The sequence below is a fragment of the Podarcis bocagei genome (genome assembly GCF_964188305.1).
Source record: "Podarcis bocagei genome assembly, chromosome: 13".
NCBI classification, from domain to species: domain Eukaryota; kingdom Metazoa; phylum Chordata; class Lepidosauria; order Squamata; family Lacertidae; genus Podarcis; species Podarcis bocagei.
The window spans coordinates 40396462-40422115 of record NC_138138.1 but is presented as its reverse complement, the minus strand read 5'-3'; the positions used below and the strand labels follow the sequence as shown (position 1 = coordinate 40422115).

The following is a 25654-nucleotide window of genomic DNA, read 5'->3' as shown; positions in this document are numbered from 1 at the left end:
GTCGAGCAGTTGCGTCCAGACTAGGCTAGCAAGGTCCCTCTCTGAGCGTCTGCACATCTGCAAGGCGACAAACATTTGTTGACGTCCTCGGCTGCTTATCTCCCCTTGCCTGTCTCCTTATCGGCGCTGGACTGCGGGTGGTGGGAGGGCTTTATCCAGGCCCTCCTCCCAGCATCTTAACACCCAGTCCAGAGAATGGTGCCACTGTTATTCGGCAGCCGCTATGGAGAGGGCATGATGCTGGAGGAGACTCTTGAGAGTCCCATGGACTGCAAGAATTTCAAACCTCTCCATTCTTAAGGAAATCAGCCCTGAGTGCTCACTGGAAGGACAGATCCTGAAGCTGAGGCTCCAATACTTTGGCCACCTCATGAGAAGAGAAAAAGACCCTGATGTTGGGAAAGATGGAGGGCACAAGGAGAAGGGGACGACAGATGACGAGATGGTTGGACAGTGTTCTCAAAGCTACCAGCATGAGTTTGACCAAACTGTGGGAGGCAGTGGAAGACAGGAATGCCTGGCGTGCTCTGGTCCATGGGGTCACGAAGAGTTGGACATGACTAAACGACTAAACAACAACAATGGAGAGGGCATTCTCAGGGGTGGTCCCACAGCTAGCTGCCTCCCAGCCCAACAACTCAAGGAGAAGCATGGGCTCCCCTGTCCGAGATAGTTGCTGCATGTACTTGGGCTCTGCACCAGGCAGCAAAATGCCTTGGGCCTTGTCTTTGTCACCTGCTCTCTCTCTGCCCCCATCACTGTGGTTGTGGCTAAGATCTTTGTATGCTCTGGTCCATGGGGTCATGAAGAGTCGGACATGACTAAACAACAATAAACAGTTGTGTGTTGTGTATGATGGCACTAGACTAACCTTCATAGAGTTTTTCTCTCTGAGTGAATCTGGCAGTAGCTAGTGTAGGTGCCTTCCCTTGCATTGATGGGCTGACTGTTGCAGGAGCATTTCATGGGCCCATCACCAAAGTCATTTGGCGATATGCTCACCCAGCAGCCATTGTGTGTCTGGCGCCCAAGGAGACTTTCTCAAAATTCCAAATATGCCCACTGGCCCCCCAAATGTTGGCAACTTACATTGTTCAATAGCTATTTTCCCCCACCCGCCAAAGCCACTGGTTGCCCAGAAAATTGATATGACACATACATTATTATTCGAGGTAGTAGTAGTATCTTTTTCTAGAACAAAATGGTGCATGTTCCTAAATAAATAGTATTAGCATCGAGGGCAGCAGGTCCAAACCCCGTTTTACCTGTACTTGTGACTGGTGCTGTGATTCAAATGAGTTTTAAAATGCAAAACTTATTCAATAACAGAATGCAATTCCTTATTCTAAAATCAGTTTTAAAAACGAACCGTCTAAACCAGTTAAAACTTATTTTAAAACTCTGAAAAACTTCTTTGAAAGAGTAAGCAGTGTGGGCAGGGATTATTGGTGGGATTGTCCCTGTTTTCCTGTGACATCAGCAACCGTCTAAAAAATGGTGAGATTTAGCAGAAATTTATCCAGGTATGGGGAAAGTGTGAAGGGAAGATTTTCTCCTGCTCAATTTTGGCATGTTAGCCTGTCCTTAAATGTTGTGGGGCAAGAAAAACAAAAGAAACATGAGGAGGCGAGGTCTTTGACAACCTGAGAATGGCTTGAGTACAGCAGGAGCTGAGATAAACATAGAAGACACCACAGGACCAACCGCAGGAAAGGCTGGGCATGGGAACTGCAAAGGTTTTGCGATATAATCTGCATCTAGTGTGTTTCGAAGAATGTGATGGCGCGTTTATATCTGAAAAGCCTGCTTCTTAATATAAGCAAGAAGTAGATAGTTGAGAAAAGATGCAGGTAATCTAGGGTAAGATCAGGCCCTCTAGCCCAGCCAAATATCTTGAGGGCCAGTGCTCGGTGCGGCTGCTTCCAGAACATACAGAGGCCACATTCGCATGAACCATTGAAATTTCTGTGGTACCGCTTTAAACTGTCATGGCTTCTCCCAGAGAATCCTGGGAGCTGTAGTTTGATAAGGCTGCTAAGTGTTGTTAAGAGACCCCCATTCCCCTCCCAGTTACAGTCCCCAGGAAATTAGGCTTACTCTAGTCTAGAACCTTTCAACACATACTGATTTCCTAGGATTAAGGAGAACCTAATGCACAGGACACAGGTGGCGCTGTGGGTTAAACCACAGAGCCTAGGGCTTTCCGATCAGAAGGTCGGCGGTTCGAATCCCTGTGATGGGGTGAGCTCCCGTTGCTCGGTCCCTGCTCCTGCCAACCTAGCAGTTCGAAAGCACATCAAAGTGCAAGTAGATAAATAGGTACCGCTCCAGTGGGAAGGTAAACAGCGTCTCCATGCGCTGCTTTGGTTCGCCAGAAGCGGCTTAGTCATGCTGGCCACATGACCCAGAAGCTGTACGCCGGCTCCCTAGGACAAAAAAACGAGATGAGCGCCGCAACCCCAGAGTCAGCCACAACTGGACCTAATTGTCAGGGGTCCCTTTACCTTTACCTAATGTACAGTTTAGGAAGTTTGTGCAGCAATAATTAGGTTCCACACATGCTAATTAAATGATTAGAAGCAGCGAGTGCAGAGGTCAGATACACACACGGATCTGCCTTAAACACACAAGTCTGGCTTTTTCCTGGTTCTAACACACAAGCTCTAATTAAATTCCGATGTTTGCTGAACCCAGACATTTCGCACCCTGCTGGATCAGGCCAACAAGCCCATCTAGTCCAGCACCTTGTTCTCACAGTGGTCAACCAGAAGCAGGGCTGGAGTGCTCTCCCTTCCTGCAGTTTCTGGCAAGGGGTATTCCGAAGTGTTGCCGCTTCCCATTGTGGAAAGAGAGCCGAGCCGTCACCTGCCATGTTCTTGAGAACATCTCACAACAGCAGGGTGTTGGGTGGCGATGACAGAAAAGGCTTTTTTGCGTCACTTCAAAAAGCAGTAACAAAACCCTCTGAGAATGACGGGATAAAAACCCAGCAGCCCATCACTGAGTTATTTTAAATTATTTATTATTTTCTATACAAACTTAAAATGCTGCCTACTGTAATACAATATAAAACAAGCCGCAGGTCAACCATATTTTTTTTTAATCAGCATATTAGCATAAACTGCCAAGAGCACTAGAACCATTACAAAACATCCACCATTTTGCTTCGTTGCCACATTCACTCTTGCGCATGTCAGACGCACAGTTGCGGTTTTTGAAAGCCTGCTTTCATCCTGCATCAGCAGCGGGTTGGTCTAGTTGAGCTCTGAAGCCCCTTTTAACACTGTGACCGTACGATCTTCCTGTTTGGGCAGTTTAATGTGCGGGGAGGAAGTCCTTAAGGGCTGGTCACTTGTAGGAAACCAGAGGGCCCCAACCCTTTAAGCCGAAATGGCATATTTTGCATGGGAGATGTATGAAATGAGTCAGGTTGGAAAGCTTAAAAAATGGGTATTTGATGAAGCAAAACGTCTGTGGGTTTTCTCATTACTTATTTTTTAAAAAGACAACTTTCCATTTTTGCCTCCTTCTCTAGCACACCAAGACGTTAACTCCTTGGTCCCAGAATTCTCCTTCCCGGTGTCCTTTAATCATAGCCTATGTTTACACCAACCAGCAGGGTATTAAAAAACCCCCAGATGTTTTCTTGCCCATTTCCCACACACTCCCACCCAAGCCCTAACACCCCAAGAGTGAAATTTTCCATCTCACACCCCACAGTGACCTTTGAGCTTTCTTGGATTCAGGAAGGAGTGGAGTGGGCAGGGTAGGTTTTGGGCGCCTTAAGTGAAACCAGCCACGGAACACTCTAGGTACCCCGACCGCTGTGCTGGAAAAAGCTCTCTAGGTCCTGCAGGGTGACGCGTGGCTGTATCCGCCAGGTGGGTTCGCCGTCATCCCAGAAAGGGGCTGAGCTGCTTGGGCTCTGCGTCTCCATCTGGGTATCTTCGGGGGAATCGCAGCTCCCTTGCTCCAGAAACCAGTCGTTTGAGCGCTGGATCCAAAGGGGCACCGTTTCTGACGGCCTAGATAGGAGATCTGGCTCCCTGCGGCTCCTGGAAGGCTCGATCCACAGCGTCCCGCCTTGCCTCCAGACAGACGGCAGCCCCCTTCTTTCTGAGGGCAGGGACCCACGGAAGACCCGGTCGCAGAGGATGGCCGAGATCACGATGAAAAGGCCGGCAATGAAGGCGATGCCTGTCATGATCAGCAGGCAGCTGCCACACTCGCTGAGCGGGGAGGCCACAGAGGAAGGAGGCATCTGGGTTCCCGTTGAGGGGGCCAGCGTTGACAACGTAGCAGGGGGTGGACCACTGCGATGGAGCCACATCAAAGCCGCATCCAGAATCAGAATGGGCGCGTCAGGTAGAAGCCAAACTGTGAAGAAAGAGGGAGGAGTCAAATCACCGATTTGTATCAGGGCGGTCGTACTGGGCTTTATTTTTGATGTAATCGAGGGATGTGGGTGGAGCAGTATTAAAAAATAAAAATAAAACCTCAGCCCTTTTTAAAAAAAGAAAAGAAAAATACAGTGGTACTTCAGGTTAAGAACTTAATTTGTTCCAGAGGTCCGCTCTTAACCTGAAACGGTTCTTAAGCTGAGGTACCCCTTTAGCTAATGGGGCCTCCCGCTGCCGCTGCTGTGCGATTTCTTTTTTCATTCTGAAGCAAAGTTCTTAACCCGAGGTACTATTTCTGGGTTAGCGGAGTCTGTAACCTGAAGTGTCTGTAACCGAGGTACCACTGTAGCTGTTATTCTGCAGCTACAAGTCCCAAAGCTCAACCCGCTTGTGAAGTCCCGCTCAGTCCCGTTCCAGTTTTCTGAGACCCTCCCAGGATGGCTCAGTTGGTAGAGCAACGAGACTCTTCACCTCAGAGTAGTAGGTCTGAGGCCCAAGTTGGGCAAAAGATTACAGGGGCGGTTGGACTAGATGTCCCGTGTGGCCCTTCCACCTCTACAATTCTAGGATTCTCACCCCCTGCTTAACTTTGCAGCCATAAAGATGTGATAATTTTTATTTTGTACCCTGCCCATCTGACTGAGGAGAGTAGATGCTCTGCCACCCTCCCACAGCAGGGCTGGGGAGTTTGTGGTCTTCCCATCAGCCCCAGCCAGCATGCCCAATGGTTAGGGGCGATGGGAGCCGAGGTGCAGCAAGGCATGGAGGGGCCCGCATTCCCCACCCCTGCATGGGCCTCTTCCTCTGGGTGTTTCCCACATTGGGACATTAAGAGGAAACTGTCTCCCACCTACTAATGGCTGAGTCCGGTAGAGGAGTGGGGAAGTGGACAGCAATGGGAAGACCAAAAAAATAGAAAACCTCACCTGATAAACGGCGGATTGCTTGGTTTGCGGACCCCCAAGTGTGCAGTTCTGCCTTAGAGGAACTTCCCCGACAAAGCAAAGGTTGCCTCCACTTTGACAACAGTGGCAGAAAAGGATGTGGTCGAGGCGTCCTGATCGCATCATTTCCTGAGCACGCCCTGCGAGGCCGGGAGCCCACAGATGGGCACTTCCTGCTTCCAATCTCACTGGGGCAGGTGCACACCCCCAAACCGCCCCTCAAAAGCAACCTGCCGCCCCAGCAGAACTGGAAGAGGGATCCAGATGTGCAACAGAGTTGCCAGGAAAAGTGCATTTACATTCAAAGGGTTGAATAATAATAGTAATAATAATAGGAAGAGAAATTAAAAAAAATCACAGGAGAAAAATACACAGCATAAATTTAATTCAGCTACCATGGAGCACAATTAAATTAGGAGGAAAAAAAATTATTACAGCCAAGACAGTTCAAGTTTCCAGGTTGTTGGTTGTGTTTTTTGTTTTTGTTTTTTCATTTTCTTTTTCAGGGACAAAGGAAAAATGCACACACGCACACACACATTCTGGATTTGAGTCTCTAAAAACCGACAGGGTCATAAATTAATAAATGAAACTGAAAAAATTAAGAATAAAAAAAATCCAACAGCCGCCCTCCCCTGCAAAAAAAAAAGCCAGGAAAACAAAATACAGATTAACAACAAAAGTATGAAAGTTCAACACCCCCACCCCTGGCTAAAAATAACAAACACACAAACCAAACACACACTAGGAGAAAAGAGGTAGATTTTCGAATGGGTGTGGAAATAAGGAAGGAGTAAGTGTCCTTGAGGAGTGCTAAGAAGAAGTGGGGTGCTTTTCTGGCGGCAGAGTGGGGTGGTGGGAGAAGGAAACTTCCAGAGATTCTGTTGACAGGATGAAGGCCTAACTAAACTATACAGTAAACCCCAGCAGTGATTTTTTTTAAAGGCCACGTTGGGAGATGCCAAAATGGAGCCAGGTGGTACCTCAGGTGTTTTCTTTCTGGGGTTGGTGGTGGGACAACTGGAGCAAGCAGACAAGAAAAAGGTCGGGCCCTCTCTGCCACACACACTTCAAATCCCTGCCCCATGCTTTCATTGTAACTTTACTTAAAAACCTATTGGTGTTCCATCACTGATCATATTTACTTAGGCCCAGAGTCCCCTCTTCTGACTGTAAGAAGTGGCAGAATATTCAGTGTGAACTGTTAAGAGAACAATATGGTTGATAAAGGCTGTATGGATTCCAGCTAGGAAATTGGGTTTCTCCCCCCCTCTACCCCCCCCACCTGTGGTTCTTTTGGGACAGAGCATTTAGGGGAACTAATAAAACATGCCACTTATTTATGGGACGGTGCCTTGCAGATAGGAGTGAAGACGCAGCCAGTAAGAAGACCCTTCACTGATCCTAAAGAGGATTTTTTTTGAAGGAGTGGGGGAACAGCAGGGTTTGGTGCAGAATGGGCGGAACCTACTGAGAAAAGCAGACACCCCTTCGCTCCAACAACTGCAAACCCTCTAGGGGTAGCAATACAAAACCCTAATAATACAGGAACAGAGAGGGAAGGGTAACTCAGCCAGGAGATGGACAAATACAGGCGTGTCGGGGAACAGTGCAGATCTGGGGGTGAGTTCGCGGACAGGGAGAGTTGCACAAGGAGAATACCTACAACCTAAAGGGTTTTCCAGTGCAGAACAATAAAGGTGGAGGGAAAATGACATCAATTGATGCAAAAAACAATCCCTTCCCAACCCTCCCACCCAGCCCAAATAATATTAATATTCATAATAATAAAAAAAGACACAGACGTTTCCCCCCCCACCCCAAATGTTTGTCCATGAGTCAAAATATTCAAGAGTGCAGGATTAAGAAGAGTGGTTGTTTATTCTTCTTCTTCTTTCTCTCTCTCCATCACCCGATGAAAAGGCTCTCTCATTCTGCCCTTCTCCTTTGCTTTCCCTTTTTCTTCTTCTCCTTTCTTCTCTTTCTCCCCACCCCATCCACTGGGCGCCTTCATCTCTCCTCCTTTTTGGACACTTTGGAGGAATGCCACGCCGTGGAGCTGCCAAGTGGAAACAAGAAGAGTTTAAAGACCCTCATTTCCAGGCCAGAAACCCACTCCTAAGGTACACCTGAAGGAGCGTCTCCACCCACATCATTCTGCCCGGACACTGAGGTCCAGTGCCGAGGGCCTTCTGGCAGTTCCCTCGCTGCGAGAAGCCAAGTTACAGGGAACCAGGCAGAGGGCCTTCTTGGTAGTGGCACCCGCCCTGTGGAACGCCCTCCCACCAGATGTCAAAGAGATAAAAAAATACCAGACTTTTAGAAGACATCTGAAGGCAGCCCTGTTTAGGGAAGCTTTTAATGTTTAATAGATTATTGTATTTTAATATTCTGTTGAAAGCCGCCCAGAGTGGCCGGGGAAACCCAGCCAGATGGGCAGGGTATAAGTAATAAATTATTATATCATTATTATTAAGGTGTGGGGGGATTCCAGCTGTGCCACCAGGGGGCAGCACCGCACACTCACCGGATGAAGGTTTTGAAGGCAGCCGACTGGGGGTTGATACAGAGTGGGACGCGTTTCCCCCGCTGCTGGTCCAGGATAAACCTATGCACCAGCTCTGGAAAAGAAGAAAGGGGTTCCTGTCAATCCAGTCTTCCCATTTATTCACGTCTCTTTTCCATGCCCAGTTCACCCCCAGCCTCACCACTGCTCTCCCATCCCAGCTCTATTCTTCCCCAGAGTTCAAAAGCAGCTCTTCATATCTGTAATTTTGCCTTAACACTTGTTCCTTCCCACCCAGGGCTCGCTCCTTTCCCGCCCCAAGGCCGGCCAAACAATCACACTTGGACACAAAACTTACTGCCATAGTGGGCACGGGGGGGGGGTGGCTCTTGACAACTGCTTGCAAACTTCCATTAGTCCAAAATAACAGATTGTTTAGGCTGCTCGCTGGGGCCAATCTAAGCCATGGGTAGGCAAACTAAGGCCCAGGAGCTGGATCTGGCCCAATCACTTTCTAAATCTGGCCTGCGAATGGTCTGGGAATCGGTGTGTTTTTACATGAGTAGAATGTGTCTTTTTATTTAAAATGCATCTCTCGGTTATTTGTGGGGCATAGGAATTCGGTCATTCCCCCCACCCCAATATAGTCCAGCCCCCCACAAGGTCTGAGGGACAGTGGGCTGCCCCCCTGCTGAAAAAGTTTGCTGACCCCTGATCCAAGGAAAGCCATTTTGCCAGCTCTCCACTTAGCCTTGCAGGCTACTTAGCCTTAGCCTGTTTCCGAGCTCAGTTCAGTGTGCTGGTGTCTGGCCTCTTATTTAGTTGCTTTTATATCCCACCTGTCACGACGCTGGCAGGCAAGAATGCCCCTGGGGTGCTCTGGTGTTTTTATTACCTTTTGCTGTTTTTCTTGTTGCTGTGTGTTTTTCCCCACACAGACGCACATAGGAAACCACAGGTTAAGCAAGCCTGCAGGGCGGGTGACAGACCTGGGTCAAAGTTGGCCAACGCAACCGATGACTCATGGTGCAGCCCGTGCTTCTCCAGCCCCTGGAGCCCTCCAAAAGTCTGGGGCTGCAGCTCCCGTCGTTGAGCCTGGCGCCATTGGCCAACACGGCGGGGCACTGCCCAAGAGCAGCAGGGGCTCAGGCGGGCCCCTCACTGCCCTGTTGCTCATCGCTGAGGCCCCAGACTGCTGTTATAGCGGTGGGCAGGCAGGGTTAGCACGTTGGCATGGGAGTGAAGCTCAACTTCTGCCTGGGGGAGCCACCTGCCATCTTAATTTACCCAGAATGCAATGCTCCTCGGCCGATGCAGATTCCAACCCCGGCCAGTGAATGGAGAGAAAAGGGACTGAGGGGGCTGGGAAAAAGCACCCCATTACACCCTATAGAAAGATGGCTGATCCAACTACAGTGGCACCTCAGGTTACAGACGCTTCAGGTTACAGACTCCGCTAACCCAGAAATAGTGCTTCAGGTTAAGAACTTTGCTTCAGGATAAGTACAGAAATCGGGCTCCGGCGGCGCAGCAGCAGCAGGAGGCCGCATTAGCTAAAATGGTGCTTCAGGTTAAGAACAGTTTCAGGTTAAGAACGGACCTCCGGAACAAATTAAGTACTTAACCTGAGGTACCACTGTATGTGGCTGGGGGGGGGGGCAGTCAGGGCACGGTGCTGAGGACCCCCTGCAGTCTGGTGCTGGCCCTGCCCCTCATTTAAAACCACTGGAGATGCAGGCTGGGGCTGAGGGCTCCGGGGTAGGGAAGGCTGGCCTAATCCTGCCTGCTCCTAGAGCCAGCAAACGCTCCTTCTCCTGATCTTCAGAGCCCCCCCCCCCCGTGGCCTCCTCCCCCCTTCTCTCCCTCAGTTCAATCGTGGCTCCTCCACCTCCTTATCCCCCTTCCAGGGCCTGGGGGTCTCCTGCTCCCGCATTCCCCCTTACGAGTAATGTCGGAATCGGTCTTCTCCTTTGCTCCCTCTGGCTCAGCACTGCCCACACTGACTGGCAGCCGCTCTCCAGGGTTTTAGGCAAGGAGACTCTCCCAGCCCTGTCCTGGGAGATGCCCAGGATTGAACCAGGCAACTTCTGTACACGGAACATGTGCTCTAACCACTGAGCTACAACCCTCTGCTGCCCTGGCATGCTTAGAACGGCCTCCCAGGTCAGCGCCACGGTGCCCCTCCCTTCCTCCTCCTCCTCAAAAACGACATTTTCCACAACCCGTTTGGTGTCACATGACCCCGAGTTCCCAGACTCCTCCTGTGACTCAGCCGGTAACTCAGCCCTACAGAAACACACAAGCTTCCCCATTTCCTTCCACTTTCCCTGCTATTTATTTCAAACCGTTAACATGCTGCCTTCCTTGTTTGTTTTAAAGCAACTTTTCATTTCTTAAAAACAAAACAACAAAAAAAAGCTTTGCAACAATTAAAAGACACATTCGGAATCTAACGTGGCGGTATGCTGCAAATGTATGGTTGCAAATTCTCCTGTTTTTAAACCGTTGCTGTGCTTTCTTTATAAATACAAAATATTTTAAAAGATACGTGTATGCTGCCTTTCTGAACAACAACAATAATAAAATCCTCCCAAGCAACTTTTTCCACATAGACGTATCAGTTGGGTGATGTGACAGAGGGTGGGTCCCTGCCAGATTCTAGATTATCTCCTCCTTGAAGCCAGGACCTGCCCTGCTGATGGGCCTCAGTATATATAATTTAACAAACCGCCTTGTTCGTGTTTCCATGCAAGTAAGTCCCGCTGTCTCCAACTGGGCACACCCCTAGCAAGCGAGCCTAACTGTGCAACCTTTCTGGATTATCCAGGAGTCCAAGTGGGGCGCAGGTGGGGAGTGGGGCAAACCTTTGACCCTCCAGATTTTCGAGACCCACAACTGATGGTGGGAATCACGTTTCCTACCCTTGTCTCAGTTTCCAGGCAGTTTTCCTCTGCTCATCTTTTCCCTCTGCTGCTTGTGTTTCAAAATGTATTACCGTATTTTTTGCTCTACAAGACTCACTTTTTCGCTCCTAAAAAGTAAGGGGAAATGTGTGTGCATCTTATGGAGCGAATGCAGGCTGTGCAGTTATCACAGAAGCCAGAACAGCAAGAGGGATTGTTGCTTTCACTGCGCAGCGATCCCTCTTGCTGTTCTTGCCAGTGTGGCGTAGTGGTTAAGAGCGGTAGTCTCGTAATCTGGGGAACCGGGTTCGCGTCTCCGCTCCTCCACATGCAGCTGCTGGGTGACCTTGGGCCAGTCACACTTCTCTGAAGTCTCTCAGCCTCACTCACCTCACAGAGTGTTTGTTGTGGGGGAGGAAGGGAAAGGAGAATGTTAGCCGCTTTGAGACTTCTTAAAGGGAGTGAAAGGCGGGATATCAAATCCAAAATCCAAACTCTTCTTCTGGCTTCTGAGATCGAGAATATTTTTTTTCTTGTTTTCCTCTTCCAAAAACTAGGTGCGTCTTGTGGTCTGGTGTGTCTTATAGAGCGAAAAATACGGTACTTACAACTTAATTGCAAACGCTATCAGCATCAGTTGCCTCGGGGATCCTGGTGTGGCAAGCCAAGATAGAAATTAAAATAGCCAAGGAGGAAGGACCTTTTGTCTTTGTCCATGGAGTTTTCTTGGCAGGGATACTGGAGTGGCTTGCCGGTTCCTGCTCCAGGTGGATCACGTTTGGTCAAAACTCTCCACTATAACCTGTCCATCTTGGGTGCCCTGCTCGGCATAGTTCATAGCTTCTCTCAGTTATTCAAGCCCCTTTGCCACGGCAAGACAGTGATCCATGAAGGGGAAGGTCCTTCCTCCTTGGCTATTCGTATAGTTATAGGCTATTCGTATAGGTCCGTATAGTTAAAGCTATGGTTTTCCCAGTAGTGATGTATGGGAGTGAGAGCTGGACCATAAAGAAGGCTGATCGCCGAAGAATTGATGCTTTTGAATTATGGTGCTGGAGGAGACTCTTGAGAGTCCCATGGGCTGCAAGAAGATCAACCCTATCCATTCTGAAGGAAATCAGCCCTGAGAAGACTCCCTGGAAAAGACCCTGATGTTGGGAAAGATGGAGAGCACAAGGAGAAGGGGACGACAGAGGACGAGATGGTTGGACAGTGTTCTCGAAGCTACTAACATGAGTTTGACCAAACTGCGGGAGGCAGTGGAAGACAGGAGTGCCTGGTGTGCTCTGGTCCATGGGGTCACAAAGAGTCGGACACAACTAAATGACTAAACAACAACAACAAGGAGGAGGAAGGAATAAAGCCAAGGGTGGAACTGCCTGGGTGCTCAGAGTCCCTGGCAAGGAGGGAGCCTGGGGAAGAGGACACTCTACCTTTGACCTGCCAGACGGAGGTGAGGTTCTTCTCGTAGGATCCATCAAACTTCGGGTCGGCCCGGGGCTCAAAGTCACTGGTGTAGACGCGGCCTGAGGACACGGAAAAGCAGCAGGTGCACATGCAGGTGTGGTAGCGGAGCCGGCCCTCATCCAGGTAAGGGTGCGAGAGGGCATCCTTCGCAGAGATCCGTTTGGCCTGCAGGCAGGAGGAGGAGAGTCAAGACAAACATTGAATGTTTTTCACCGCTCTTTGAACAGCGGAAGCTGAATATTCAAATGAGAATGAAGCACCTTGCACTTGGCATTTCACACCTGAAAAACAAAGCTTGGCTCACCACAGTTCATTTTAAGCACTGCCTTTGGCCTGCAACAAAACATTTCTGTTCTAAAATTATACTGACTTCTGCTTTAAGGCAGGGCTTCTGTTGAGGGCAGCTCTTTGGGCGATCTGCTCTCGAATGGAATTCAGGTGGTTTGGATTATCAAAATCAGATAATCTAGCACTTCAAGGAACCTGCAGTGGGTACCAAGAAACCAGCAGGTTCTCAGGCTCAAGTCTGGCTGGCTGGCTGAGAAAGCGAAGGCTGTGTCCCCTACCCTACTGAGGGCCACAGAGTGACTGTGGAATGGAAGAACATACAGTCGTTTCTTGGATCCCAGACGCCTTGTGAGTCAAACATTTTGGCTCCTGATCATCGCAAACCCAGAAGTGAGTGTTCCGGTTTGCGGACTTTCTTTGGAACCCAAATGCCCAATGCAACTTCCGCAGCTTCTGATTGGCTGCAGGACCTTCCTGCAGCCAATCAGAAGCCATGCCTTGGTTTCCGAACTTTTTGGAAGTTGAGCGGACTTCCGGAATAGATTCCGTTCGACTTCCAAGGTACCACTTTACACACTTTGTGCTTGCAGGTGGTGGCAGTGAGGAAGCATCACCACAACAGCTTCTTTTCCATGGAGTGGGCAGGGGAGAGAGCAGCAGCCTAACGTTTCATCATTTGTTTTTATTTCATTACTTTTACATCTTGCCATTCTTCCCAAGAGCTAAAAAATGCAGACGTGGTTTCCCCCCCTTCCTGTTTCACCCTCACAACATTCCTGTGAGGTAGGCCACCCCAAAAGGCCGTCACGGGGTCAAGACCTTCCCTGACACCAACTCACCGGGTCAAAGACCAGCATCCGACAGAGCAGATGGACAGCTTCGTGGGTGGCTTCTCCAGAGAGCATGTAAAGGACAGAGAGCGACGGCTGGAAAGAGACAGAGAGGGCTGAGTCTGCGAAGAGGGGCACATGCCTGGCGCCATTCTCTTCCTCTTTCCCTCCCTCCCCGTCCTCACAGTTCCCCCCTCCCAACAGACAGTCCGAGCAGTACTCACTGGCTTGTGGCTGCCCCGCAGAATGTGGGCACGAGCCCCCTCACAGGCTGAATGGAGGGCAGCCACAGGAGGAGTCCCCAGGAGGTCTGTGATCAGGTCCAGCTGCCGACCGCAGAACAGTGCAAAGCAGCCACGAGGCCGGAAGGGAGAAAGAGGGAGCGGCAAGAGGGAGCAGGAGGACAAGAAAGAAAGAAATTTACTGCTCCTGCGTTATGATCAGCTACAGAGTCCCTCCGCGTTGAATGCCCACAGGTACAGTCCATTATGTTGCCAGCCAAAGACAGGGTCTTCTCGGTGGTGGCCCTGCAGTTGCGGAACTCCCTCCCTATGGAACTATCAAAGGCACTTCCAAATACACGTCTTCAGAAGCAGCTGGAAATCCAGCCTGCCTTTCTGTTTTTAATCACACCTGATTCTTATGATGCCAGATTTTTAATGTGTGTTTTTGTTTTCTAAACCCATTCAAAAGTATCTCAATTGGACCTCCTTTAGTTGCACGCCAGTCCCAGGTTTAATCTCTAGGCTGAGGTGGGAATGCCCCTTGTCTGCAACCCTGGAGAAGTTGCTGCCAGACTGAGTGAGATGGACAAGTGGTGAGACCAAGAGCAGCCAATGTGACTGGACTCTTGCTGATGCATCCATCTGCCCCCACCCTCATTGCCCTGCCTCACCCCATTGCCTTCCAGGCACCTGGTGTCAACTTGGGAGTGATCAACATCCTTAGAAGCCTAATATGCAATGTCATTTTGATGTCACGCATCTTTAAGGAAAATGAGAATTTGTCTTTTTCGCATTGTAGGTGGATGGATGGCTTGCTGTCTGGTGCCCACTGGTGGCCGTTTTGTAGAATTACAAGCAACGGTGATATGGGACTCAGCTACACTGGCAAAGATTTCATATGCATTGTTTATGCATTCTAACACTGTGCCACCAGATGGCGCTGTGGAGTCCCGTTTTTGCAAACCCGATTTTCTCATACCAAGTTTACAACACATTTAATTGAAATGCTTCTAGATCCAGCCACGCTTTTTGCCACCAACAGCTTCCCGCCCTTTCCCCAATCCTGGCTTTCTATACATTACCTGCTGAATTGGGCTCTGGGCCTGAAAGAGGATACGCCTGCCCAAAAGTTCAGCGAAGATGCAGCCCACCGACCAAATATCAATTGGGCGTCCGTAGTGCCTGGTGCCCATCAGGATCTCAGGGGCCCGGTAATACTGAGTTACCACTTCTTGAGTCATGTGCTGGGACTCATCTGGCTCCTCTACCCGGGCCAAGCCAAAATCGCAGATCTGAAGGGAAGACAAGGAGTGTGTCAAGCGCTAGAAGGAGGACAAAGATCATAGACATCAGCCCAAAGTCCTCTCCAACTTCAGTCTGGTGTGCAGTGCCCCCTGGTGGAATGAACCGACTTCCTTCAAAGCCACGAGTGACCCTGATTCCATTAGGGGTGCTGGGGCTCAAGCCTACCAGAAAACCACGCCCTTTGACCTGGAAGGATTTTCTTATGGATCCCAGCTGTGTATTGGTGGGCTGCGGTGATTCATTGAATAGTGAGAAACGAAAAAGCTTTTCTGAGTGTGACACTACGTTCCTTTCCTTCACTGTCGTTTCATGTATTCCACGTCAGTCCTGGCACTATACCGTATTTTTTGCTCTATAAGACTCACTTTTTCCCTCCTAAAAAGTAAGGGGGATGTGTATGCGTCTTATGGAGCGAATGCAGGCTGCGTGGCTATCCCAGAAGCCAGAAGAGCGAGAGGGATCGCTGCGCAGCGCTCCCTCTTGCTGTTCTAGCTTCTGGCTTAGCCGCGCGAAGCCTCTACCGGGCACGGAGAGCCTTCATCCTGCTGCCCTGAGGAGGCTTCGCACGGCTATCCCTGGCAGCCCCTCAGTCCCTTCCCCCACCTCCCGGAAAAGCCCCCAAGAGCTGCACTCCCTTTAAAGAGCCACGCGGAGCGTCTGTGTGGCGCTTGCAGGCTTTTCCCCAAGGAGAGAGAAGGGCAGCCCATCGCATACAGGCTCTGCTCAGTGCTCCCTTTAAAGAATTATTTTTCTTGCATTCCCCGCTCTAAAAACTAGGTGCATCTTATGGGCAGGTGTGTCTTATGGAGCGAAAAATACGGTAAATGGTTTCTCTCCAAAATGAGAAGAAAAAGTCTCCTGCTTCACCTCCGTTATCAGGGAAAAGCTACCCTCTGCCAAAATGAGGCTGGACATCTGCAACATTGCTTAATTTGAACGTTTATCCCTGCAGATTTATTCATTATTTACAAAGGCCAAAATTGCCTTTTAATCCTTACTTCCTTTGTCCCCGTGACAAGATGCAGGTCTGTTTTAGTTCCATTACAGACGTTTTCAGCGAGCAAGCAACAACCATGAGATATCATGTTTAGTAGGGTTGCCAAATGTCCGGAATTTCCCGGACACAGCCAGGATTTGGCTGTTGGGAACTGCGTCCAGGAGGAAATCCCTGAAATGTCCGGGGAAATCCGGACGCATGGCAACCCATATCGGAAGTTCTTGAATTTACAGTGGTACCTCGCAAGACGAATGCCTCGCAAGACAAAAAACTCGCTAGACGAAAGGTTTTTCCGTTTTCGATTTGCCTCGCAAGACGAAATTTCCCTATGGGCTTGCTTCGCAAGACGAAAACGTCTCGCGGCTTTGTTTCCTTTGTCTAAAAACAAAGACATGTTTTGTTTATAAAGTTAATTTATTTTCCCTTCAATTTTTGAACTGCTCTTTACAGTATGTGTGACTTTAAAGAGCAGTTAATAAACTGTTGTTGTACCAAATTTGGCTTTGTTTCGACTTTTTTTGACCATAGGAACGCATTAATTGATTTTCAATGCATTCCTATGGGATTTCGTGCTTCGCAAGACGAAAAATTCGCTAGACGACAAAAATTGCGGAACGAATTAATTTCGTCTTGCGGGGCACCACTGTATTGAAAAAAATAGCTCTGAAACCTAAAAAAAATTTGCTCAACTAGCTCAACAACTTGCCAAACAAACAAAACAAAAATCAAATTTGCCTTAAAAAGCTCAACAACTTTTCTGTCCGGATTTTCACTTTCTGAAATATGGCAAACCTATGATTAGCAATCACAATATTAATTAGTGGGATCAGAGACAATTGCACCCTAAGGGCTCCCCCTAGAGGCTACAAGGCTGAATTACCTTGAGGACACAGTTGCTGTTGACCAGCAAATTCCCAGGTTTGATGTCCCGATGGAGAACACCGGCAGAGTGCAAATATTTCAGCCCTGGCGGAGAGAGAGAAAAGAATTTGCAATGTCACAAAACTTGCCTGCAACAAATGGGCTGACTGAAGCAAAAGGGAAAAGGGCTGAGGACTTTGATTAGAGTGGCTCCAATTTTATATATATATTAAAAAATGTGCAACTACTTATAAAAACTAGAGTGCTAGCACTATCTTAAAAGAGGCATTTTTCCTGCGATCACTTTTTCTCTTACAAAGCAGGCAATGCCTCTTCTAAAACGACATGCTTGCGTGATGTAAAAACAAAGGAAAGTGCGCTTCTGGCTTCAGAACTACCATTTTACCCATATGCCAGCATTATTGATAAATCAATTAACAACATACGATTTATGCACTAAAAACTGCGGTTAATCCGGTTTTCAGCTCTGCAAAGAACAAAAACCTCAGAGAAGGAAGGAAGGAAGTGATTGAAAGGCAGTAAAAAATACATGAAGCATGATAGAACGAGGTTGAGAAAGAATTGAGAAAGCGCAGGTGAGGGACAGAAGAAAACAGCAATAAAAGTCAAAAGGGAAGAGAAGCATGAAGGAAAGGAGAATAATTTAAGAGGGTGGAAGGAAGAGGTATTCGAGGGATGGGACTTCAGAAATGGGTTGGACATCAACCCTCCTACAATAAAAGGTTGTGGCATCTCCACATCCTACAGAGATCCTCTGGTGGGAACTTCTAGTGGCTTCTCATATCCCTGAGGTTCAGTTGGCCTTGACTACGCACCAAGCCTTTGATGTGGCAGGCGCTGCGCTGTGGAACTCCCTGCCACTAGAAGTTCAGCAGGAATCATCCCTGTCCACTTGCTACGGTAATGGTGTCATGAAAACAGTTATTCAGATGAGCCTTTGAAACATGATTCCCATCCCCTAACGAGCTTTTATTGTTGTTTTTCTAGAAGCTACTGTACAGTGGTACCTCGGATTACACACGCTTTAGGTTGCAGACTCCGCTAACCCAGAAATAGTGCTTCAGGTTAAGAACTTTGCTTCAGGATGAGAACAGAAATTGTGCTCCGGCGGCGCGGCGGCAGCAGGAGGACCCATTAGCTAAAGTGGTGCTTCAGGTTAAGAACAGTTTCATGTTAAGAACGGACCTCCGGAACAAATTACCATATTTTTCGCTCTATAACACGCACCCGACCATAACACGCACGTAGTTTTTAGAGGAGGAAAATCCGTAGGCATGCCACCCGTAGGCATTCCCTCCATAACACGCACAGACATTTCCCCTTACTTTCTAGGAGGAAAAAAGTGAGTGTTATGGTGCAAAAAATACGGTAAGTACTTAACCTGAGGTACCACTGTAATTTGATGTGTTGTATACTGACTGCCTTGCAGCATATTGTTAATGAAAAACTCACTTTAGAAATGTTTATAGATACTCACCCCTGAGGATCTGATACAGAAAGACCTTGATGTGGTCAGCGCTGAGAGGTTGTGGAGACACAATGACTTTGTGAAGGTCACTTTGCATCAACTCAGTGATGACGTAACTGGTGGACATCGTCAAGGAGGATGCGGGAGATGGGACCAGAGAACGACCAGGTATCTGAGCGCCCAGCCCCTTCCCATCGTAAGCAAAAAAGAAAAATTGGTTCTCCGCCATTTAGTTGAACCAACTGCTTCCAGCAAAATTAGGAGGCAGAAAGCACAGAGCACGCAAAGGCAAGGGCAAGGCAACATTAAGGCAAGTCTAAAAAATAATAATTATACAGATGGACCACAGTGCAGATCAAAGACAGGTAAAAGGAAAGTAAAACACGCTGCAAAAAATGAAAGAATGTCATCAAGACAATTGAAACGATGGAAAAGGCCAACGTTGGCTGTAAAAGAGACACCAAGAATGAAAATGGGGGGGGGGGATTACTGAAAACAAAGGCGGAACTAATGGAGGTTATAATTGGGGAAGACAGACAAATAGTGTTAACAGCAGAAGGAGGTAAAATAGGAAGAAACAGGCAGGGGAATGAATGATGATATTCTTGAAAGCAAATAGGTTACAGGAAAAGAGAGACACTGAGAAGTGAAGGAAAACGAAGACGATACAAAGAAAGGGACTGAAATGGAGCCGAGAAGAAGCCGTGAAACAATTGCATGGGGGGGACGATGACTGAGAAATGCTTGACAAATGGTAAATTAAGGAAGCTAAACACAGATAGGAAACAAAAATTGATTTGGTGGGGGGAAAGCATGGCAAAATAATTATAGGGGGGAAAAACCCAAATCAACACAATGCCGGAAAACTGTAAGAAAAGCAATTTAAAAATAAATAAATGAACAAACACATAAAAGGGGTGGGTGGGAAGGAGACAAAAAAAAGAAAATACCTATATTGGCCTCTCCGGCAAAGGGTAGAGGTGGGGGGCAGAAATGATAAGCAAAGGAATGCTGGGAAGATAAGTGAGCAACAGGCTGCACCGGGTGCCTGCGTGTGGGACGAAGGATACATCTCCTCAAAACAGTCGATTTGTGGAGGCTGGAGAATGTCCAGCGCTGAGAGGACCTGAGAGAACAAGAGAAAGAACATTCAACAGTTGTGTTTTTGTTTTTGTAATGTCCTGTCAGGGAAAGTTATGTGGGATGAGCTAACTCAATGCATTTCCATTACATCAGCAAACTAATGTAGCTGTTACGGCTCCTCAGCCCTCTTTTATCACTCAGGGAAAAGGTTATTTTGCTACTTCAGATACTCTCGTGAAAGACGGAGACACAGATGGGCTCCAGTCACAACAAAGTGGTCAGGTTTCTAAACGCTCTGAACGACTGTGTCCTGGAACAGCTAGCCCAGGAACCAGCCAGGGGAGCAGTGACCCTGGACTTACAGTCAAACCTCGGTTGTCGAACGTAATCCGTTCCGGAAGCCCGCTCAGCTTCCGAAGTGTTCGACAACCAAGGCGCAGCTTCCAATTGGTTGCAAAAGCTTCCTGCACTCAAGCGGAAGCAACTTCAGACATTCAGCTTCTGAAAAAATGTTCGAAAACCGGAATATTTACTTCCGGGTTTCAGCGTTTGGGAACAGAAACGTTCCAAAACGGAGCCGTTGGGAACCGAGGTTTGACTGTAATCGTAAGTGGTAGCCAGGACCTGGCAAAAGATGTAAGTTCTGTAGAACCAACTGGGGACAAGTGACCATCGCATTATCAAAACCAACATTTATGGGAAGCGAGACAAGTACCAATGAAATCCCAAACTAGTCACATCTGGCTTCAAAAAAGGAAACCTCTCCAAAATGAAGGGACTGGTACTAAGGCAGTTGAATACCAAGAGGGCCAAACCTATCCAGAATGTGGGAACCACTGTATTGGGAAGTTTTTAACATTTGGTGTTTTATATTTTATATCTGTGGGAAGCCGCCCAGAGTGGCTGGGGCAACCCAGTCAGATGGATGAGGTAGAAATAATAAAATTATGATGATGATGAAAGCTCAGCTTGAACGTGTACCACAAACCAGGGAAGGTACTGTCAAGGTCCTAAGAACATAAGACCAAGTCAATGACCCACCTCGGCCAGCATCCTTCTGTCCATGCCATGCGTAATTTTATAATCTTCTATCACGTCACTTCTTAAACACCTTTTGTCTAAAGTCCCAATGCTGCAACCTTTTCTTCAGAAAAAGGGTGAGCGAGGGTGGGAACACGACAGACGTGTATAAAAGCCAGGCATAGCGCAGAAAAAGTACAGAGAGTGATGCCACAGAGTGATTTCTGGAATAAATCTGGATGGCGGCTGGCACTGACGGGACCACTTGCTCCCCTACCCTCCAACAGATAGGCCCACGGAGAGACGCGCTGACCTAGCAGAGCAGCCCAGCAGAGGACACTTTGCCGAGCCCCACCAACCTCCCCTCGCACCCTCGGCACACTCACGTTGTCGTGCTTGAAGTAACAGAGCATTCTCAACTCCCTGAAGACCCGTTTGCAAGAGACCAAGTTCTGGAAAACGTTGGGCATCTTTTTGAGTGCAACTCGCGACCCGTCTCGGGGATCCGTCACCGACCTGAGGAAAGAAAAACAGAACGCCTTTGAAATGGCCGTTCACAGCTCCTCTAGTCCTCTGGCTCCGGACTGTGGAACCAGTGGTCTTCCTGATGCTGTCAGACTCCAATTCCCAACGGTCAGGAATGGTGGGAGTCGAACACCCAGAAGGCTCCAGCTTTCCTGATCCCTGCCCTAGCCCCTTCCTTCCCTGCTTCAGACTTCAACCTCCTCAAAAAACCGAAACGGAACCCAAGATATGCACAGGAGTATCAGGCATATCGGGCACAGCAACTGACCTGCGACAGGTCTTGTCCCCATGGAGCAGAAGCTGAGACTGAAGGTCTGCGCCTCCCCGCAGCTGCCTAAGTCCCCTCCTCTCCAGGGTTTCCCCCAAGCAATCTGAGACTGCTCCTGCATGCAGCCAACCTCTCCTCTGCCCTTTTCATGCCTCTTCTGTCGTTCCCCCCCACCCCCAGTTTTAAATGCTTTATTGGTTGAAAACTTTACAACAGAAATATGCAATGGATGTTATAGGCAAAATAAGAAATAAAAAACAAACAATTATTCATTCTTTAACTAATACTTGCTTTGTACAGTGGTACCTCAGCTTACATACACTTCAGGTTACATACGCTTCAGGTTACAGACTCCACTAACCCAAAAATAGTAACTCGGGTTAAGAACTTTGCTTCAGGATGAGAACAGAAATCGTGCAGCAGCGGCAGCAGCAGGAGGCCCCATTAGCTAAAGTGGTGCTTCAGGTTAAGAACAGTTTCAGGGTAAGAACGGACCTCCGGAACGAATTAAGTACGTAACCAGAGGTACCACTGTACATCCATTTGTGATTAAATTTGACAAGACCTGTCAAATTGCGTTCCCGAATTAAGTTCCTCAAATAAGCGCTTAAACTTACTTTCTCTGTGTTACTTGACTTGCTATAAATTTTATTTTATAAAATTATCCTACTTACACACCAAAGCTCAATCAAGACCCGCCAACAGATTGATCTTTTGACAGTGTTCTTTTACATATACTCTGTATATATCCCACTCTCTGATCAATTTTTCATACGCAACGTCTCTTAACCTTGCTGATAATCTCGCCAGTTCAGCGTACTCTCTTATTTTGTTTTGCCATTCTAATTTTAAAAATTTTTAAAATTAAAAATAAAAATATATATTCATGCCTCTTCTGTTTCTGGGAGACCGGGGGAAGGAAAGCTTGCTGCAGCAGGAGCGGGAGACCCTTCTGGCTCTTCACCAGCCTGACTCATCTCTGCCTCTGGGCCTCCCTCCTCCCCTGCTTCAGCTTCTGGGCTTTTCTCTGTCACAGACTCTCCCAGCTCACTAAGCCCTGTTACCGCTTCAGCTTCTGACACCTCCTCCCCCCAGTCTGCTCCCTCTGACCACTCACGGTTGTCGTCCCACCACCACTCCGCTGGCTCTGAGACTTCTTCCCTTGGGGGTTTCCCCGCCCGTTCCCCCACCATTCCTCCACGTCCAACCAGCCCACGACCCCCAGCGACCCCAAACTCCTCACTCACCACACCACTCCAAAAGCTCCATAGCCGATGGGCCGATCGGGCTCCGGCTCAACCATGACCGCATTGCTGAGTGGCGTCTGCTGCTGCTGCGGCGAGGCTAGCTGCACCCCATTATTGCAATAATACTTCTGCCCCCCACCTAGCCCGGCTGCTAAAGGGGGTTGTATTAACCCAGTGAGCGCCCCAAAAACATTGCTACAGAGCTGGGCTTGCAGGGGGTGATTTGGGTCCTGAAAAGCCATTGGACAAATGGGGGGGAGGGTTAAAGAAATGATGGTTTTGAGAAAGGGGCTAGAGAGAGCCTGCTTTAGGAATCAGAAGCGGGATGTGCTCTTGGGTCTGAAGTTAGGATTTCAAGGCACCCTTGGGAGACTGGGGAAACTCTGAGCTGGGGGGAAATTTTGCGGGTGCCTATTGAAAGGTATACAGGTCTGAAGAAGTATCTGCAATATTGGGTGCTCGAAAGTTTTGGGGTGTCCCAGAATCTGCAAAGGAGTGTTCTTGACAGTTGTATGGCCTTAGCAGCACCTGTTCTTGAAAGCTCTCACGACTGAGGATGAAAGGGGAGGTATTTAGGGATACCTTGAATGTGGAAGGATCTGGAAAAAGCGGGTTGTAGGTGGGTGTCTTGGGTTATGAGGCAGTTTGGAGGGTCTCAGATCACTACTTTCAACTCTCGTTGAAAGCGGGGAGATTTAACACAATAAAACTCTAGTTGTCCAATTCACGTCCCTCTATCAGAGATGAAACACTCCAGGGAATATCTCTAAGGAGGTTTTTTTTCCTCTGCGACTTTCACACTGAATTAAATGAAAAGGAACAATCTGTCAAAACAGATTTTAGGAGCCCAGGTTCCAGAATGTTGGATAGGCTGAAAGAATTGTTGGCTTTTATATCAGGAACCTCTGGGATTAGGTGTTTACTAGAGAGTAGGCAGGCACTCAAATGTTATCTCACTATATAACTGAGATTTAGGGAATCTGTTATTACTACTATTTCTGTTCTTTTACAAACAGATGCAAATGCTGGACCCTATAGAAATGTGGTGAAGCAGCCCAGCCTCCTCCCTGCTAGAGGGACGGAAAAGTTGGGGATCCCCGTAGACATAAATGGATAGTATGACCTATAGCTATGGGAGAAAGAAATTTAAGCAAGGCGCCCGTCTGGAATCAGGGAAGCGGGAGCAATTTCAGAAGTGCACTTCAAAATATAGGGGAAGGAGATCTATTGCCTTTCTAATAAGGTGGGGGGAAGGAAGAGGTTCAGGGTTGTACCACAGAAATCATGAGAGGTGGCTGAAGTAAACAGAAAATTCAAGAGCAGCAGAAATTCTGGACAGCGTCCAAAGAGATGTTTGTGTGATTTTCTACAATTATGACCAGCAAATGTAAATAAGACCCACAAGGGATCTCTTACACAGAGGGGTGAAATCACTTTTGGGGGAAGCTTATTGAGAATTGGGGGGGGGTCAGGAAAGTAAGATTCCTCTTTGAAAGGGGTTTCTGTTTTTAAATGTGTGTGCAGCAGACTCAAGATCTTCCTTTACGATTTGGAGAAGTTTGATAAAACCTAGGTGTGCCTGGAAAAACCCTCTCAAACGTCAACTGTTGACTGGGGCAGATGTTGATGCCTGGGGGTTGCTGATGGTAAATATTAGGGTGCTGGAGGGGGCGTTCTTTTTGGGGCTGGGGGGCTGGGTGTCTCCTAGTGGGAAAAGGTGTTTCTTGGAAATAGAATCAGATAATTTCCGGGGTGCTCAGAGAGGATGAATGAGGGTGTCGAGGGGGGGGAGAAGAGCCTTAAAGGAGACCCCCCTCCCGACGCGGAAGCCCCTCCAGCGGTGGTTGCGGGGGGGAAGGTGGGGCGCCCATCGCGGCGGAATGGGGTCCACCCCCCACCCGCCCCCCCGGGTGGGCTTCGCAGAGCCTCAGCAAGGCATGGGGAGGTGGGGCTGGGTGGGCGCTGCTGGCGCTGCTGCTGCTGCGGCCGGAGACAAAAGGGGCTCCCCGGGGAAAGGACAGGAGAAAGAGAGAGAGAGAGACCCCCCTGCAACCTGCCCCCCCCCGCCCCCAGCCAAGAAGGGCAAACCCGAGCGAGGCGGCAGCGGCGTCTGGGCGGGCGGCGGCGGCGGCGGGGTCTTTGTTAGAGGCGCTGCGGGTCCATCTTTGCAGGCAGGAGGGAGGGAAGGAGGGAGCAAGGAAGGAAGGAAGGAAGGAGGCAGCAGCAGCCTGGCAGGAAGGAAGGAAGGGGAAGGCAGGCGGCGGGACGCGGAGAAGCCCGAGAGGAGGAGCAGCGGCAGCAGCAGCAGGGAGAGGGGAGCCGGGCAGACCCCATCTACCGGCCGCGGGGAGAGAGGCAGCCTGGCCGCCCAGGGAAGGAAGGAGGGAGGGAGGCAGGGGGGAAATGGAGGAGAGGAAGGGAAAAGCAGGGAGAGCAAGTGAGACGGGGAAGGAGAGATGGAGGCCGCCTGGATTTGGAGATCAGGTCCTAGGAGGAGAAGGCGCCAATGGCCTTTTCCCACTGACTTGTAGATTTATTTAGGATTATTCTTCTAGTCCAACTCCCTGCAATGCAGCTGGCCCGCACGGGGACCGAACCTGCAACCTTGGCCGTATCAGCCCCGTGCTGTATATGGAACCAACTGGGCTCCTAAAATCTGTTTGGACAAATTGTTTCTTTTCATTTAATTCGGTATGAAATTTGCGGGGGGGGGACCGCCTTAGAGATATTGCCTGGAATGTTTCATACAGGGACGTGAATTGGACAACTAGATTTTTCATGTGTTAAATCGCCCCGCTTTCAACAAGAGTTGAAGGTAGGGATCTGAGACCCTTCAAACGGGATGATCCGGGTGGGATCATCTAGTACGGCCATCTGCAACGCAGGAACGTTTCACCTGAAGTGGGGCTTGAACCCACGATCCTAAGATGAAGGATCTCCTGCTCTGCTAATTGGGCTATGCCTCAGGTGGCCCTGATATCTGAGAAGAGGCATGGCGTAAGGCCTAGGACAGGTGGGGTGTGGAAAGGGACTGCGTTGTATTCAAAACTAGGAGACTGCAAGGGGCACTGGGTTCCTTGATTTTGTACCCATTTCCTCACACACACACCAACTCTTCAGATAGCAGACACCTATATTGTTAATACGTATCTTGTGTTTTTACTATTGTGATTTTGTGTTGCTAACTGCCCTGAGATCTATGGGTGTAGATTTAATAAACAACAATAATAAATACTAATACGTACGCCTTAAAGCCGGCGATGGGTGCATGCATCAAACCTGTGCTGAATTCAGCTA

General features: G+C 48.7%; 2 protein-coding genes across 2 annotated transcripts; both read right to left on the bottom strand.

The window, feature by feature from the left end:
• Positions 1-3808: 3808 nt before the first annotated feature.
• On the bottom strand, positions 3809-4261 carry LOC308571815 (transmembrane protein C16orf54 homolog; the record flags this gene model as incomplete). The annotated part of the gene is made up of 1 exon (XM_081167434.1): positions 3809-4261. One exon carries the CDS (start codon positions 4259-4261, stop codon positions 3809-3811), a length of 453 nt encoding a protein of 150 aa, XP_081023560.1.
• Positions 4262-5712: 1451 nt separating this feature from the next.
• On the bottom strand, positions 5713-24665 carry LOC308570818 (serine/threonine-protein kinase NLK2-like). The gene is made up of 11 exons (XM_081165770.1): positions 22358-24665; positions 20704-20833; positions 19285-19340; positions 18224-18330; positions 16745-16830; positions 14645-14854; positions 13563-13664; positions 13348-13434; positions 12187-12385; positions 7872-7965; positions 5713-7403 (listed from the first exon to the last, which is right to left on the bottom strand). The coding sequence occupies exons 1-11, from the start codon at positions 22597-22599 to the stop codon at positions 7355-7357; spliced, it is 1362 nt and encodes a 453-aa protein (XP_081021896.1). The 5' UTR covers positions 22600-24665; the 3' UTR covers positions 5713-7354.
• Positions 24666-25654: the final 989 nt, after the last annotated feature.

Bases quoted from the DNA above. Each gene is read 5' to 3' on its own strand.
- LOC308570818 (XM_081165770.1), bottom strand. From the start codon at position 22,599: ATGGCTTTTCAGGACCCAAATCACCCCCTGCAAGCCCAGCTCTGTAGC. The intron at 12,386-13,347 runs GTGAGTTGGTGT...TCCTGCCTGCAG, and splicing joins GGATGCTGGTCTTTGACCCG to GCCAAACGGATCTCTGCGAA. The intron at 7,404-7,871 runs GTGAGTGTGCGG...TCCACTTGGCAG, and splicing joins GCCTTCAAAACCTTCATCCG to CTCCACGGCGTGGCATTCCT.